The sequence below is a fragment of the Macrotis lagotis genome, chromosome 2, assembly GCF_037893015.1.
Source record: "Macrotis lagotis isolate mMagLag1 chromosome 2, bilby.v1.9.chrom.fasta, whole genome shotgun sequence".
Classification (NCBI taxonomy): domain Eukaryota; kingdom Metazoa; phylum Chordata; class Mammalia; order Peramelemorphia; family Peramelidae; genus Macrotis; species Macrotis lagotis.
In genome coordinates this window covers 25,837,590-25,849,474 of record NC_133659.1, presented here as the reverse complement: position 1 = coordinate 25,849,474, position 11,885 = coordinate 25,837,590, and the positions used below count along the sequence as shown (strand labels likewise).

The 11,885-nt window shown below is 47.4% G+C and overlaps 1 protein-coding gene across 2 annotated transcripts in view; it reads left to right on the top strand.

The window, feature by feature from the left end:
* The first annotated feature begins 4,390 nt into the window (after window positions 1–4,390).
* Window positions 4,391–11,885, top strand: part of ZYG11A (zyg-11 family member A, cell cycle regulator) — a 30,081-nt gene continuing 22,586 nt past the window's right edge. The window contains exons 1-2 of one of the 2 annotated variants that reach the window (XM_074221417.1): window positions 4,391–4,578; window positions 6,814–6,979. In XM_074221417.1, the coding sequence (XP_074077518.1) occupies window positions 4,489–4,578; window positions 6,814–6,979 (256 nt within the window). In that variant the 5' untranslated portion in view covers window positions 4,391–4,488. Of the gene's footprint in view, window positions 4,579–6,813; window positions 6,980–11,885 lie in introns of those variants that run through there. The other variant, XM_074221419.1, reaches the window with a different exon arrangement.

Sequence of the window (11,885 nt, the reverse complement as noted above, 5' to 3'; positions counted from 1 at the left end):
ACTTTGTCTTGGGGCCTGAGGCTCAAGGGAGCCGTCAGAGTTTTGAACAGTTCAGATTCAGCCCACTTTTGAAGCTGGGAGAAATGGACTTCAGGGAAGAGGGGGCTTAAGGATGGAGCTGGGAGAAATGGATCTGTGGGTTCACTTTGGGAAGAATACAACCACACTGACTTGGGGAGTTGAGAAAAGGCTTAAATTTTAATTTACAAGTTGTACAAAAGTTTATGGTGATTACAACAAAGTTCACAAGTGGTTCTTTGGAGAGGCAGCAAGATAGCAAATCCCAGAAGCGAAGCAGAGAATTATGGATAGAGAGGAATATTCTAATTGGAGTCAAATTTTATAAACTTTTTTGGCACCTGACCTTTCCTTTGAGCCTGGCCACTTCCCAACCACCATCCCTCCCAACAGATCCTGAAGGGGGTATTAAAGGAGATTTCTCACTTGTGCCCTTGACTCTCTGACTTCTGATGTACAAGTAAGCTGCTGCCCTCAAAACCACTTGGCCTTTGAACTATTAGCTTTTTCTCACTATTTTTCTTTTGATTGCAGTGACTTTTTTTTTTAGTTGTTTTTTTTTTTTGCAAGGCAATGGGGTTAAAGTGGCTTGCCTAAGGCCACCTGGCTAGGTAATTATTAAGTGTCTGAGGCCGGATTTGAACTCAGGTACTCCTGACTGCAAGGCTAGTGCTCTATCCACTGCGCCACCTAGCCGCCCCCGATTGCAGTAACTTTTTAATAAATTTGTTTAATAAATCTGTTTTCTTTAACAACTGCCCTCCTGGGTCAGAGTTGTGAGGACTTCATGAGAAGTATAAAGTCCTCCTACAACAGCATAGTAGAGTTATACAAAGAAGAAACAGCCACTGGGCTAGTGAGAATATCAAGGACAGCTAAGGGGAGGAAAGAGTGCCAGAGGTTATTTGAGGGGATTATGCTCCCCCAGAGCAGGCTGCCTTCACAGCAAGACAGTGGAGAAGGGCAAAGGGGACCAGAGTTTGGGGAAGGATGCTTCCCCAGAGCAGACGAGTTTCCTCTAGGAACATGAGCAAATCGGGATAAGTAGTAAAAAAGGGGCAGGGAATGATGCCCCCCTCAGCAGGGGTCCTCCAAAGGCAGAGGAGCAGCTCAACTGAGGGCTGACCTAAGCATTAGAGGGTGGAGGGAGTTGTTTTGATGAGGTAATGAGAGGCATGTAGATGAGGGGTGGCAGGTCCAAGACTTCATTCTTTCAGGCTAAGGCCAGGGATTCATAATTTTGTACTTTTGGGGCAGGGATTTACTGAGACCTTGTCAGGGAGGGCAAGGGACTTAACTAAAAGTTCACTGACCTCATAGCTTGGACAGTGGGATGTGAGGGAGGGGGAGATACCTGGTCAGTACAGATTAATAACTATAAAACATACTTCTCTGTCCAACCATTCTCTTTGGAACAGAAATCAGAGCAGCCTAATACTCAGCCTTCTCTTTCTGGACAGTTATCTGTGCTTCATCCCTCCTCAGCAGGGTCATACCCTTTTTTGACCTTTCTCTTTTTCCTAGTATAGCTGGTGTGTGTGTGTGGGGGGGGGGTGCAACTCCCAAAGGTGGATGAGTTTTGAACATATTTCTTTAACAAATCACTGGAAATTCCCCAATAATCTCCTTTTGCTTAATTTAGGAGCTCAACAGGAGTTCACAAGTTTAGTTAAGATAATAAAGTATCTCCTAATAATTAACTATCATTCAAAAAGGGTAGGGTCTCCCTTAATAGTAACAAAAAAAAGTCCCTAAGACTCTTTTTCTGTTAGAATGGGTCCCTGACCTCCTTACCCTCTTTTTCCCCACCTTGCCCCTGCCTCATCCTAGTTGAGGGTGGTACCCTTCTTTAGTTGGCCTAGCTGGAAGAGTTTTCCCATCAGGGCAGCTGGTAACTGGTAGATAGAGCACAGCCCTGGAGTCAGAGGACCTGAGTTCAAATGTGACCTTAGACACTTAACGCTTACTAGCTGTGTGACCTGGAGCAAGTAATGTAACCCCATTGCCTTGCAAAAAAAAAAAACCCCAAAATCAAAAAGTTTTCCCATCTAAACTTAGCAAATTATCGATAAATGTGATTTTGTCATAGAGGAAATATTGGACAGAAAAATATGTACTAATGTGTTCTCTCTGTGCTAAGTCAAATAGTTCACTTCTGGACTGACCTTACATTAGCACTGAATCCCATCCCCTATCAAGATGAGGCCAATGAACTTTTTAGCAAAGTACCAAGTGTCATCCACAAAGCAGGGGTCCCTGCTCTAGCCTGGAAGGATTAAGTCCTAAAGTTCCTCCTCTTTGCTCTTTGGGTGATGCCCCTCAAATACACAGTCCGAATTACCTCACCTTTCTAAAAGTTCACTTTCTCCTCAGTAGAGTTGCTAGTTTCCTTTGGGAGGCCAGCCTGCTCTGGGAGAGTCGAATCCCCTGAGATAGATGACCTTTCATGCCCTGTACCTTTCTTTGCTGCTTTATCCCCTCAAGGCAGCTACTGCTCCCTTATTCTCTCTTCCCCCCACCTTAGTCTCTGCTAACCATGGCAATTCATAAAATTCCCCTCCCCCCCCAATTCTTCTAGTTCTTTTAAGTGAATGCTTTTATTTGGATCAATGTACACCGTGGAAACAATGTGAAGACTGACAAATTGCTTCCTGTGGGGGGTGGAGGAGGGAAGTAAGATTAGGGGAAAAATTGTAAAACTCCAACAAAATAAGTGAATGCTTTTACCTTCAGCTCCCATCGCTGGAGCCTTTCCCATTCCCAAACACTTCCAACCTAATTCAGCTTTTTCTCCTCCTTAGAATCAAAAAGTTCCTACTTTGGGGAATTTCCCAAATAGTTTCATCACTGCCAAGGAGCTCCTAAACTCATTGGAGGGGAGGACAACCCCAATGCTTGACAACTAGGCATACTGGGATAAATTGGGGAGGGAAGGGGCTAGGATTAAAAAGGGGAGACAATCTTTAGAGAAAGTAGGCTTTTGGCTAAGAGGGAAAGAGGGAATTCCAGGCACCTAAGACAGTGCTGGAATGCCCAGAGTACAGAGTGAGTGTGTTGTGCAAGGAACAAGAAGACCCCCAGTGGAACCTGGGCTGTGGGGCAGGTGGGCGAGTGGGACTGGGGCAGGTGGGGCGAGTGGGACTGGGGCAGGTGGGCAAGTGTGACTGGGGCAGGTGGGTGAGTGGGACTGGGGCAGGTGGGGCGAGTGGGACTGGGGCAGGTGGGACTGGGGCAGGTGGGACTGGGGCAGGTGGGCGAGTGTGACTGGGGCAGGTGGGTGAGTGGGACTGGGGCAGGTGGGACTGGGGCAGGTGGGGCGAGTGGGACTGGGGCAGGTGGGACTGGGGCAGGTGGGTGAGTGTGACTGGGGCAGGTGGGTGAGTGGGACTGGGGCAGGTGGGGCGAGTGGGACTGGGGCAGGTGGGTGAGTGTGACTGGGGCAGGTGGGCGAGTGGGACTGGGGCAGGTGGGACTGGGGCAGGTGGGCGAGTGTGACTGGGGCAGGTGGGACTGGGGCAGGTGGGTGAGTGGGACTGGGGCAGGTGGGGAAGAGCTTTCAAAGTTAGTAAGACTCCTTCTTGAATGAAGGAATGATTGTGGTCAGAACTGGGCCAGAGGACGGGCATTTTGACAGCTGGGGGACAACTGGGAGCAAGAGTTGTGGCTGGGGGATGGAGAGACAGGCGCTGGCCAGAGTGCAGGGATGAGGTCTGGTCACAGTGTGGGTCCCGGGGGTGATGGGGGTCCTGCCCCAGGGGACGGCAGCAGGAGCAGAGAGGAGGGGGCTGGGCAGGGCTCTTTCCTAGCTCTGGGACCCCGGGTCTGGGCCGGACGACGGCTTTGGCCTTGGCCTCCCCCAGCTTGGGCTGCGGCTTCTCTCTAGGGAAGTGCCGGCGACAGGGCGGGGCGGCTCCTCGGGGGCGGGGCGGCTCCTCGGGGCGGGGCGGCTCCCCGGGGGCGGGGCTTCTTCCGGAGCGGGGCCGGCCCGGCCAGGCTTACTCGGCACTTTCGGGGCGGGGCGGGGCGTCCCGGGCTCTGCCTCTAGGAGGAGGAGCTTCACGACTCCAGCCTATGGGAGGAAGGGCCTCGCGGGCTCCGCCCAGAGGAGGAGGGGCTTCTTAGAGCACGCCTATGAGAAATGGGCTCCAGCGGCGGGCCGGAGGGGCGGGGCTTGGCGGCCTGCCCCTCGGGATCTCCGCGGCGGAGCGGAGGGGCGGCCCCTGCTCCGTGGGCCTGGGTGCCCCGTGCGGCGGGCGCCTCGGGCTCCGCAGCGGCGGCCCCGTTTCCGGGCGGCCCCGCCCGCGCCCCGCCCCTCGCCGCGCCCCGCCCCTCGCCCCGCCCCGCCGGATTTCCTGTTTCCCCTCGGCGGCGGCGGCGGCGGCCGTTGGTCCCGGCGGGGCGGCCCGGGCCTAGCACGCGCCCCGGCGGCCGCTCCGGACTCGGCCCCGGAGGCCTCCCGGGCCCGGCCCCATGGTGCACTTCCTGCACCCGGGGCTGCGGCCCCGCACCATCGTCACCCCGAACGCCCTGGAGGACCCCCCGGGCTGCTGCGTGGTCCAGGTAGGGGCGCGGGGGGCGGCGGGGCGGGACTCCGGACCCCGCGGGGACGCGCCCCCTCCCGGGGCAGGGGGGCGGGGCGGCCGCTCCGAGCCCGGAAGCACTTGGGCAGCGGGACCCCGGCCCGGCCCCCCAGGACCCCGCGGGGCCCCGGGAGGGAGGGGGCTGCGGGAGGCACAGCTCGGGGCCCCCGGCCCCCACGCCGGCCCGCTGCGTGGCCCTCCGCCCGGGGCTCCCGTGTGAGCGGGGCGCTGCCCGTGGGTCCTGGGGCGCCGGCCCCCCGCCCCGGAGGCGGCTCCGTGGGGGCCCGCGTGCCAGGGCCCCGGGAGCATGGCAATGCTGGCAGACCGTGGAGCCCGGCCGAGGCCGGAGCAGAGCGGCGATGCCGGGGCACCGCCGATGCCCGTGCCCGGGGCCGGGGGCTGGGGTCCTGCCCCGGGAGTGGCCGCATGACCTGGAAAGACCCAGCTTTTGGAGGGGGTAGGGGGCTTGGGGTAGCCCGGGGGCACCCGCCGGAGAAGACCGGGACGGGCATGGGGTGCTGGCTTTCCCCTTCCCTTTCATGAAGGGCGCAGACCCCCCGCTCAGCAAGGGGGTGCGTGCCGTCTCCAGCCCGGTTCTCCCGGCCGAGGCTGGCTGGAGATGGCCCTGGATGCACTGGGAGACCTGGGCTTCTTTAAAGCCAGGGCTCTGCCAGGTCACGGTTTGATCAAGGCAATGCCCACTCGGTCTTTAAGGTTGGGCACAGAGGGGCAGAGGCCGAGAACGATCGCTCCCAAAGAAGCCTCAGAGTGGCTCAGTGATGAATGAATTAACGAATCTGTGCGGGCGAGACCCTCCCGGCTTTTGGCCAAAATAGAAAACTATTATTTGCATCCAGTCTGCAGACTTGGATCCAGACAATCACTTAGTACGTTTAGCCTGAGCTCCCTTGTTGAGCCATCTAGGAGGGCCAGACCCATCTGGGACCTGGAAATCCCAAGGAACCTCAGGGGGAAGGGCAGCTCAAACGTTGAATTTTACAGAGATAAAGAAAAATTGAATTTGCTTTTTTCCCCTTAGCCTTTATTTTTATTTAAGGCAGTGAGGTTAAGTGACTTGTGTCTGAGGCAATTTTTTTTTTTAAGGTTTTTGCAAGGCAAACAGGGTTAAAGTGACTTGCCCAAGGCCACACAGCTGGGTCATTATTAAGTGTCTGAGACTGGATTTGAACCCAGGTACTCCTGACTCCAGGGCCGGTGCTTTATCCACTGCGCCACCTAGCTGCCCCTCAATTTGATTCTTTTTTTTTAAAAAAATTATTTGAATTTTACAATTTTCCCCCCAGTGAATCTGATTATTTCTAATAATCGCTGGAGAATAGCATTTATAGAAAACTGCCTTTGCATGTGTGTGTATGAATATATTCTGTTTCTCTGTTTGCATGTTATATCCCACTAGCAGAATGGAAGCCACTTTGAGGGCAGGACTGATTTTTGGCAACAAGCCAGGATGTGGAGGCATCAGGCAGTACATTTTTTCAGAAAAAAATTGTTTTATGAATGAGGGGAAAGAGATGGGGTGAGAGTAACTGGCTTAAAAGTCTAGGGAAGCTTTTGTTTGTAAAATTAGGAAGGTCTGAGTGTTCTTGTAGATGGGGAGAGGGCTTGCTTGTACATACATGATGGATAGTGGACATTGCAGTGATTGTGTAGTAGGGGTCATTTCTGCTGGAGTGATTCACAAGCAAGAGGGAAGGAGCAAACAGAAGGGATTTTGGAGGAGGAGTTCCTTTAGACAGAGAAGTAGGTCATCTGCTATATCAGAATTATGGGGGTGTGAGGAGGAGGGAGAGAAAGGGTTAGTGCAGTTGTTGGGTAATGAGATAAAGGATCGTAAGTTTAGGTTAGAAGCATTAATTTATGAAAATGAATAGTAATCTGGAGAACATCATAGCTCCCTGCATTGTATTGTGTTGTAAGAGGTCGTCATCATCTATGAAATTGCATATGGTATGGAGGACCCACTTGTGGTTTATTTAGTATAGATTAACGTTTCCTTGGCCCTGTCACGCTTTACTGTATTAAATTTATTTGCATATATGCCATATCTTCCAGACCGAGTACAGGAGCCAGTGGTACCTTAATGTTTAAGTTTGAGTGTATTGAATTTCGTTATCACAAATGTCAAAAGTCACTTGTAACTAACTGGTTAGTGTTAGTTTAATGTTGACTAATTTTAGGTTTCTTTGTCTGGTAGGAGGAAGCATCTCCCTACTCTTTGGTTGACATTTGCCTGATTGTCTTGGCTACTGACCTGGAGAGTTTCTGTTCGGAACGACCAGATGGGACCCTGCGCCTGCACGAGCTGGGAAGCTTCCCTCAGGAGGTAGCTGATCGCCTGCTTCACATGATGACGGTTCATGGTAATTCAATTTATCTGTTAGCTATCAAAATGGCTCTCCTAAATGTGTAGGAACCGTGGCTTTGTTGCCAAAAATAATTACAAATTTGTCCTCTCTTTGAAAAAGGCTTTATAATGGCCTGGGGAAAAATGATCCGGAGATGAACAGAATCCTAGAAATCCCAAATTGGAAGGGAACATTTAAGGTCTTCATGCCCTCTTAGGGCAGGAACTTGAGGGCCAGAAAAGGGAAGTAATTTATCTAGGGTTTGTCCTGCAAATCTTTTAGGGCAGGGCAAATTTCTTTAGCTCTTAACTGGCTGAATTTCAGTTTCCTCATCTGGAAAACAGGGTTAGAAATCCCTGCACAGCTGATCTCACAGATCATTGTGAAATTAAATTTGACAGAAATAAATGGAAATTTGTGTAAACATCAGGGATAATGATTATTTTCCCTAGCATTTTCAGTTTTCTGAGGCTAAGAAAACTTAAAGGTTTTTGCTTCTTTTAAAAATCTTATAAATTGCTCAGGGGTAGTAGGTAATCTATCCAGAAAACTCAGAGACATGATCATAGTTTTTAGAGCTTGAAGGGACCTTGGTAGATGCCTTCTAGTTCCATTCCCCACCCTCTTTTTTTTTTTTTTTTAAAAGATTTTTGCAAGGCAAATGGGATTAAGTGGCTTGCCCAAGGCCACACAGCTAGGTAATTATTAAGTGTTTGAGACTGGATTTGAACCCTGGTACTTCTGATTCCAGGCCCGTGCTTTATCCACTTTGCCACCTAACCGCCCCCCCCCCCCCCCTCCTTTTTACAGACAAGGAAACCAAGTTCCAGGTCACTGCAGGAACTAGCAGATTTGCCCTTTGGCATTATAATTGACCCTTTATTACCATCCAACCAACTACTACCCAGTGAGTGTATAATCTGAATTCTCCACCCTTCTCATACATGTTAAATTTAAATTAATGTCCTTTTTGAGGAGGTGCTGGTTTTTCATTTTTGTCTGGGTATCCCCAGTACCTGGCTTAGTGTCCTATGCATATTAGTTGCTTAATTCATGTTGAATTAAATTTGGCTTAAACTGAGAGAGGGAAGACAAAATTGTTCCTATTTTGAGCCTGCAATCCTATTAGTGTTTAGAGTCCCAAGAAAAACCTATTTATGAAATGATTAGTGGCAATACTTTATTATAACAAAAAGACTGAAGGTAAATTGTGTCCTTGAGTGGAAATTATAGTGTGATTTGTTTTAATTTAATGGAATATTGCCGCCCCACGACTTGTGTACAAGTCCTCTCCCTGATCCATATTGTATAACTGGGGTGCTCCTGGACATCTCTCTTGGACATATCAGTGGAAGGACGTCCCCACACAGATAAAAGGCCAGTTTGAACCAAAAGTAGATGTTCAGATGTGTCTCCTATGTGCACTGGACTTTGCTAGGTAGTTTTTGGGTTGCTTCACTTTGACATTTCAGTCCCTTTGGGTTATTTGGGCCCTGGGAACAGTGATTCAATTGCACAATACAATTTTTATGGTGCTAAGCTTAATATTCATAGAATCAAATTACAAGTGAACAAATAGGACTTTATTTTAGTTTTTCTTCAAAAGTTCAGTCTTAGAAAATCTTTTGAGTTACAAATTTGGAAACTGGAAAAGAAATTGTATATTTCCACATATTTTTTTCAGAATTACTTCATTAACTTGATCATAATTCCAGATCCTCTGATAATAGTTGCCTTTTTTGTCACTGAGTTCTTTTTTTTTTTTTTGCAAGACAAATGGGGTTAAGTAGCTTGCCCAAGGCCACACAGCTAGGCAGCTAGGTAATTAAGTGTCTGAGGCCCGGATGTGAACTCAGGTCCTCCTGACGTGCTCTATCCACTGCGCCACCTAGCTGCCCTCACTGAGTTCTTTTGCAAAGCTCATTTACTTGGGTGTCTCAACTGATCCTCTTGGCTACTCTAGGAATTGAGTTTATTTTGTCCTTGAGGAAATTGACCCCACAAGACTCTGATCTCAGATTCCAAGCCAAGCACTGTACTCTTCATCACCTTCACCAATTTCACTTCAGGCAAATCAAACCAGACAACACGTTAACAGGAAGAACTTGAAACTTTCTTGTAAGAAATATTTCTACTGCATCTTTCTCAATTATTCCATCCTGTGCTGGGTTAAAGAAAAAACTTAATTACTAATTGCTGATTTATTAGATAATAAAATTCATTTTATAAGACATGTATTTTTATCTAGTAGAAGGAGCCAAAATGACTTAAAATACTTAGGGCATTCTTTCTATTGTACATGTTTCTTAACACAGTTATTGGCAGATGTTGTTACTTTGACAGTTAAATAAAACAGCATCCTTGGGGCAGCTAGGTGGCGCAGTAAATAGAGCATCAGCCCTAGAGTCAGGAGGACTTGGGTTCAAATTTGGCCTCAGATGCATAATAATTACCTAGCTGTCCTACCTTGGGCAAGTCACTTAACCCCATTGCCTTGCAAAAACAAACAGCAACAACTCCTCCCAAAAAACAACATCCCTATTTTAGAGTCAGTAAGCATTAAGTGCCTACTATGTGCCAGGCTAAGCACTTGGAATACAAATACAAACAAAAAGACAACTCCTACCCTCAAGGGACTTAACAGTCTACTACAGGAAGACAACAGTTTAAGAAAAAGCTGTGAAAGAGAGAAGGGAGGAAGAAGTGAGAGTAAGTCCAGCGTGCTTAGAGTAGAGTCTGGAGAGGAGTATGGACCTGGCTGGCTGGAGCATTTGCCTTAAACCGGTGAATCTAAGGAACCAATCAATCAGAGGAGGGGCCTGCAGGGGTATTGTAGGCTTCCTTTGTGATAGAGAAAGGACCCAGAGGCAAGAGTGTAGCTTGGAGAGGATAGAAATAATGAGAAGAAAGAACCAGTTACAACATAGGAACAAATCAAAATCATTGCCACAGGTTTTTCTAATGTTAAATACATTAATATAGTTTGCTAAACCATTTTATCTAAAAACTATCAAGACCAATTTTTTTTCTCTTAGAAAGGTTTTATTTTGAGTTTTACAATTTTTCCCCAATCTTGCTTCCCTCACCCCCACCCCCCACAGAAGGCAGTCTTTACATTGTTTCCATGGTATACATTGATCTAAGTTGAATGTGATGAGAGAGAAATCATATCTTAAGGGAAAAAAATAAAGTATAAGAAATAGCAAAATTACATAATAAGATATCATTTTTTTTTTAATTAAAGTTAATAGTTTTTGGTCTTTGTTCAAACTCCATAGTTCTTTCTCTGGATACAGACGGTATTCTCCATCGCAGATAACCCAGAATTGTCCCTGATTGTTACATTGATGAGATGAGCAAATCCATCAAGGTTGATCATCGCCTCCATGTTGCTATTAGGGTGTACAATGTTTTTCTGTCTGCTCATCCCGCTCAGCAAATCCCTCTAGGCTTCCCTGAATTCCCATCCCTTCTGGTTTCTAGTAGAACAGTAGTGTTTCATGACATACATAGACCACAGCTTGTTCAGCCATTCCCCAATTGAAGGACATTTACTTAACTTCCAATTCTATGCCGCCACAAAGAGAGCTGCTATGAATATTTCTGTACAAGTGATGTTTTTACCCTTTTTCATCATCACTTCAGGGTATAGACCCAGTAGTGGTATTGCTGGTTCAAAGGGCATGCACATTTTTGTTGCTCTTTGGGCATAATTCCAAGCTGCTTTCCAGAAAGGTTGGATGAGTTCACAACTCCACCAACAATGTATTAGTGTCTGAGATTTCCCACATCCCTTCCCTCATTGATCATTGTTCTTTCTGGTCATAGTGGCCAGTCTGAGAGGTGTGAGGTGGTACCTCAAGAGATGCTTTAATTTGCATTTCTCTAATAAGTAATGATTTAGAGCAATTTTTCATATGACTATGGATTGCTTTAATTTCTTCATCTGTAAATTGCCTTTGAATATCCTTTGACCATTTGTCAATTGAGGAATGGCTTGTTTTTTTGAAAATTTGACTCATTTCTCTGTATCTTTTAGAAATAAGTCCTTTGTCAGAAATGCTATAAAAATTGTTTCACAGTTTACTACATTTCTTTTGATCTTGGTTGCAGTGGTTTTGTCTGTGCAAAAGCTTTTTAATTTAATGTAATTAAAATTCTCTAGTTTGTTTTTAGTGATGTTCTCCTTCTCTTCCTTGGTCCTAAACTGCTTCCCATTCCATAGATCTGACAGGTAAACTACACGTTGATCTTCTAGATTGCTTATAATGTTGTTTTTTATGTCAAGCCCATTTGTTATACCTTCACTGCAGTCTACACAGCAATAAAAAGCTGGTATACTGAACATACAAGTTACCCTTTGACACCTCTGGTGGTTTTGGCAAACAGTCTCCCTCCAAAGCACATGATATCATTTTGGAGGCAAAATTTCCATTTGTTTTTGCCCTGACTCATCTTGCCATATTGACAGACTAGGACATTACCTCTGTCAAGCATATCTGGTTGTACTTTGCTTACCAGTTTCACCCTCAGAATTGATGGGGCTCTCCCCTAGTGTGTGGGGTGCGCTGCCTTATCACTACTACTGGCAAGTGAGTCCTCACTTAGGGTGCAGGTGTTGCCTACCTCTTCAAGCACTTCAAGTTCTCGAGCATAATAGCCTCAGGAAGTCCTTGTTCACATCTCTTCTCTTTCCTATTTGCATAATTTCTGTAATATTGTTAGTTGTCTGTGGACTCAGTTCCATTTGTGCATTGGTTGAGAGAGGCCATGTCCATAGGCTTGGGGCTCTGCCTCAGTACTGTCCTCTGGGAGGCTACACAACATATGCACAAATAAATTAACTCCGTTCCACAAACATTGATTGATACACTTCTCTTTCTCAGGCATGTGTAATGTATACAGAATATTGTTGTTAAGG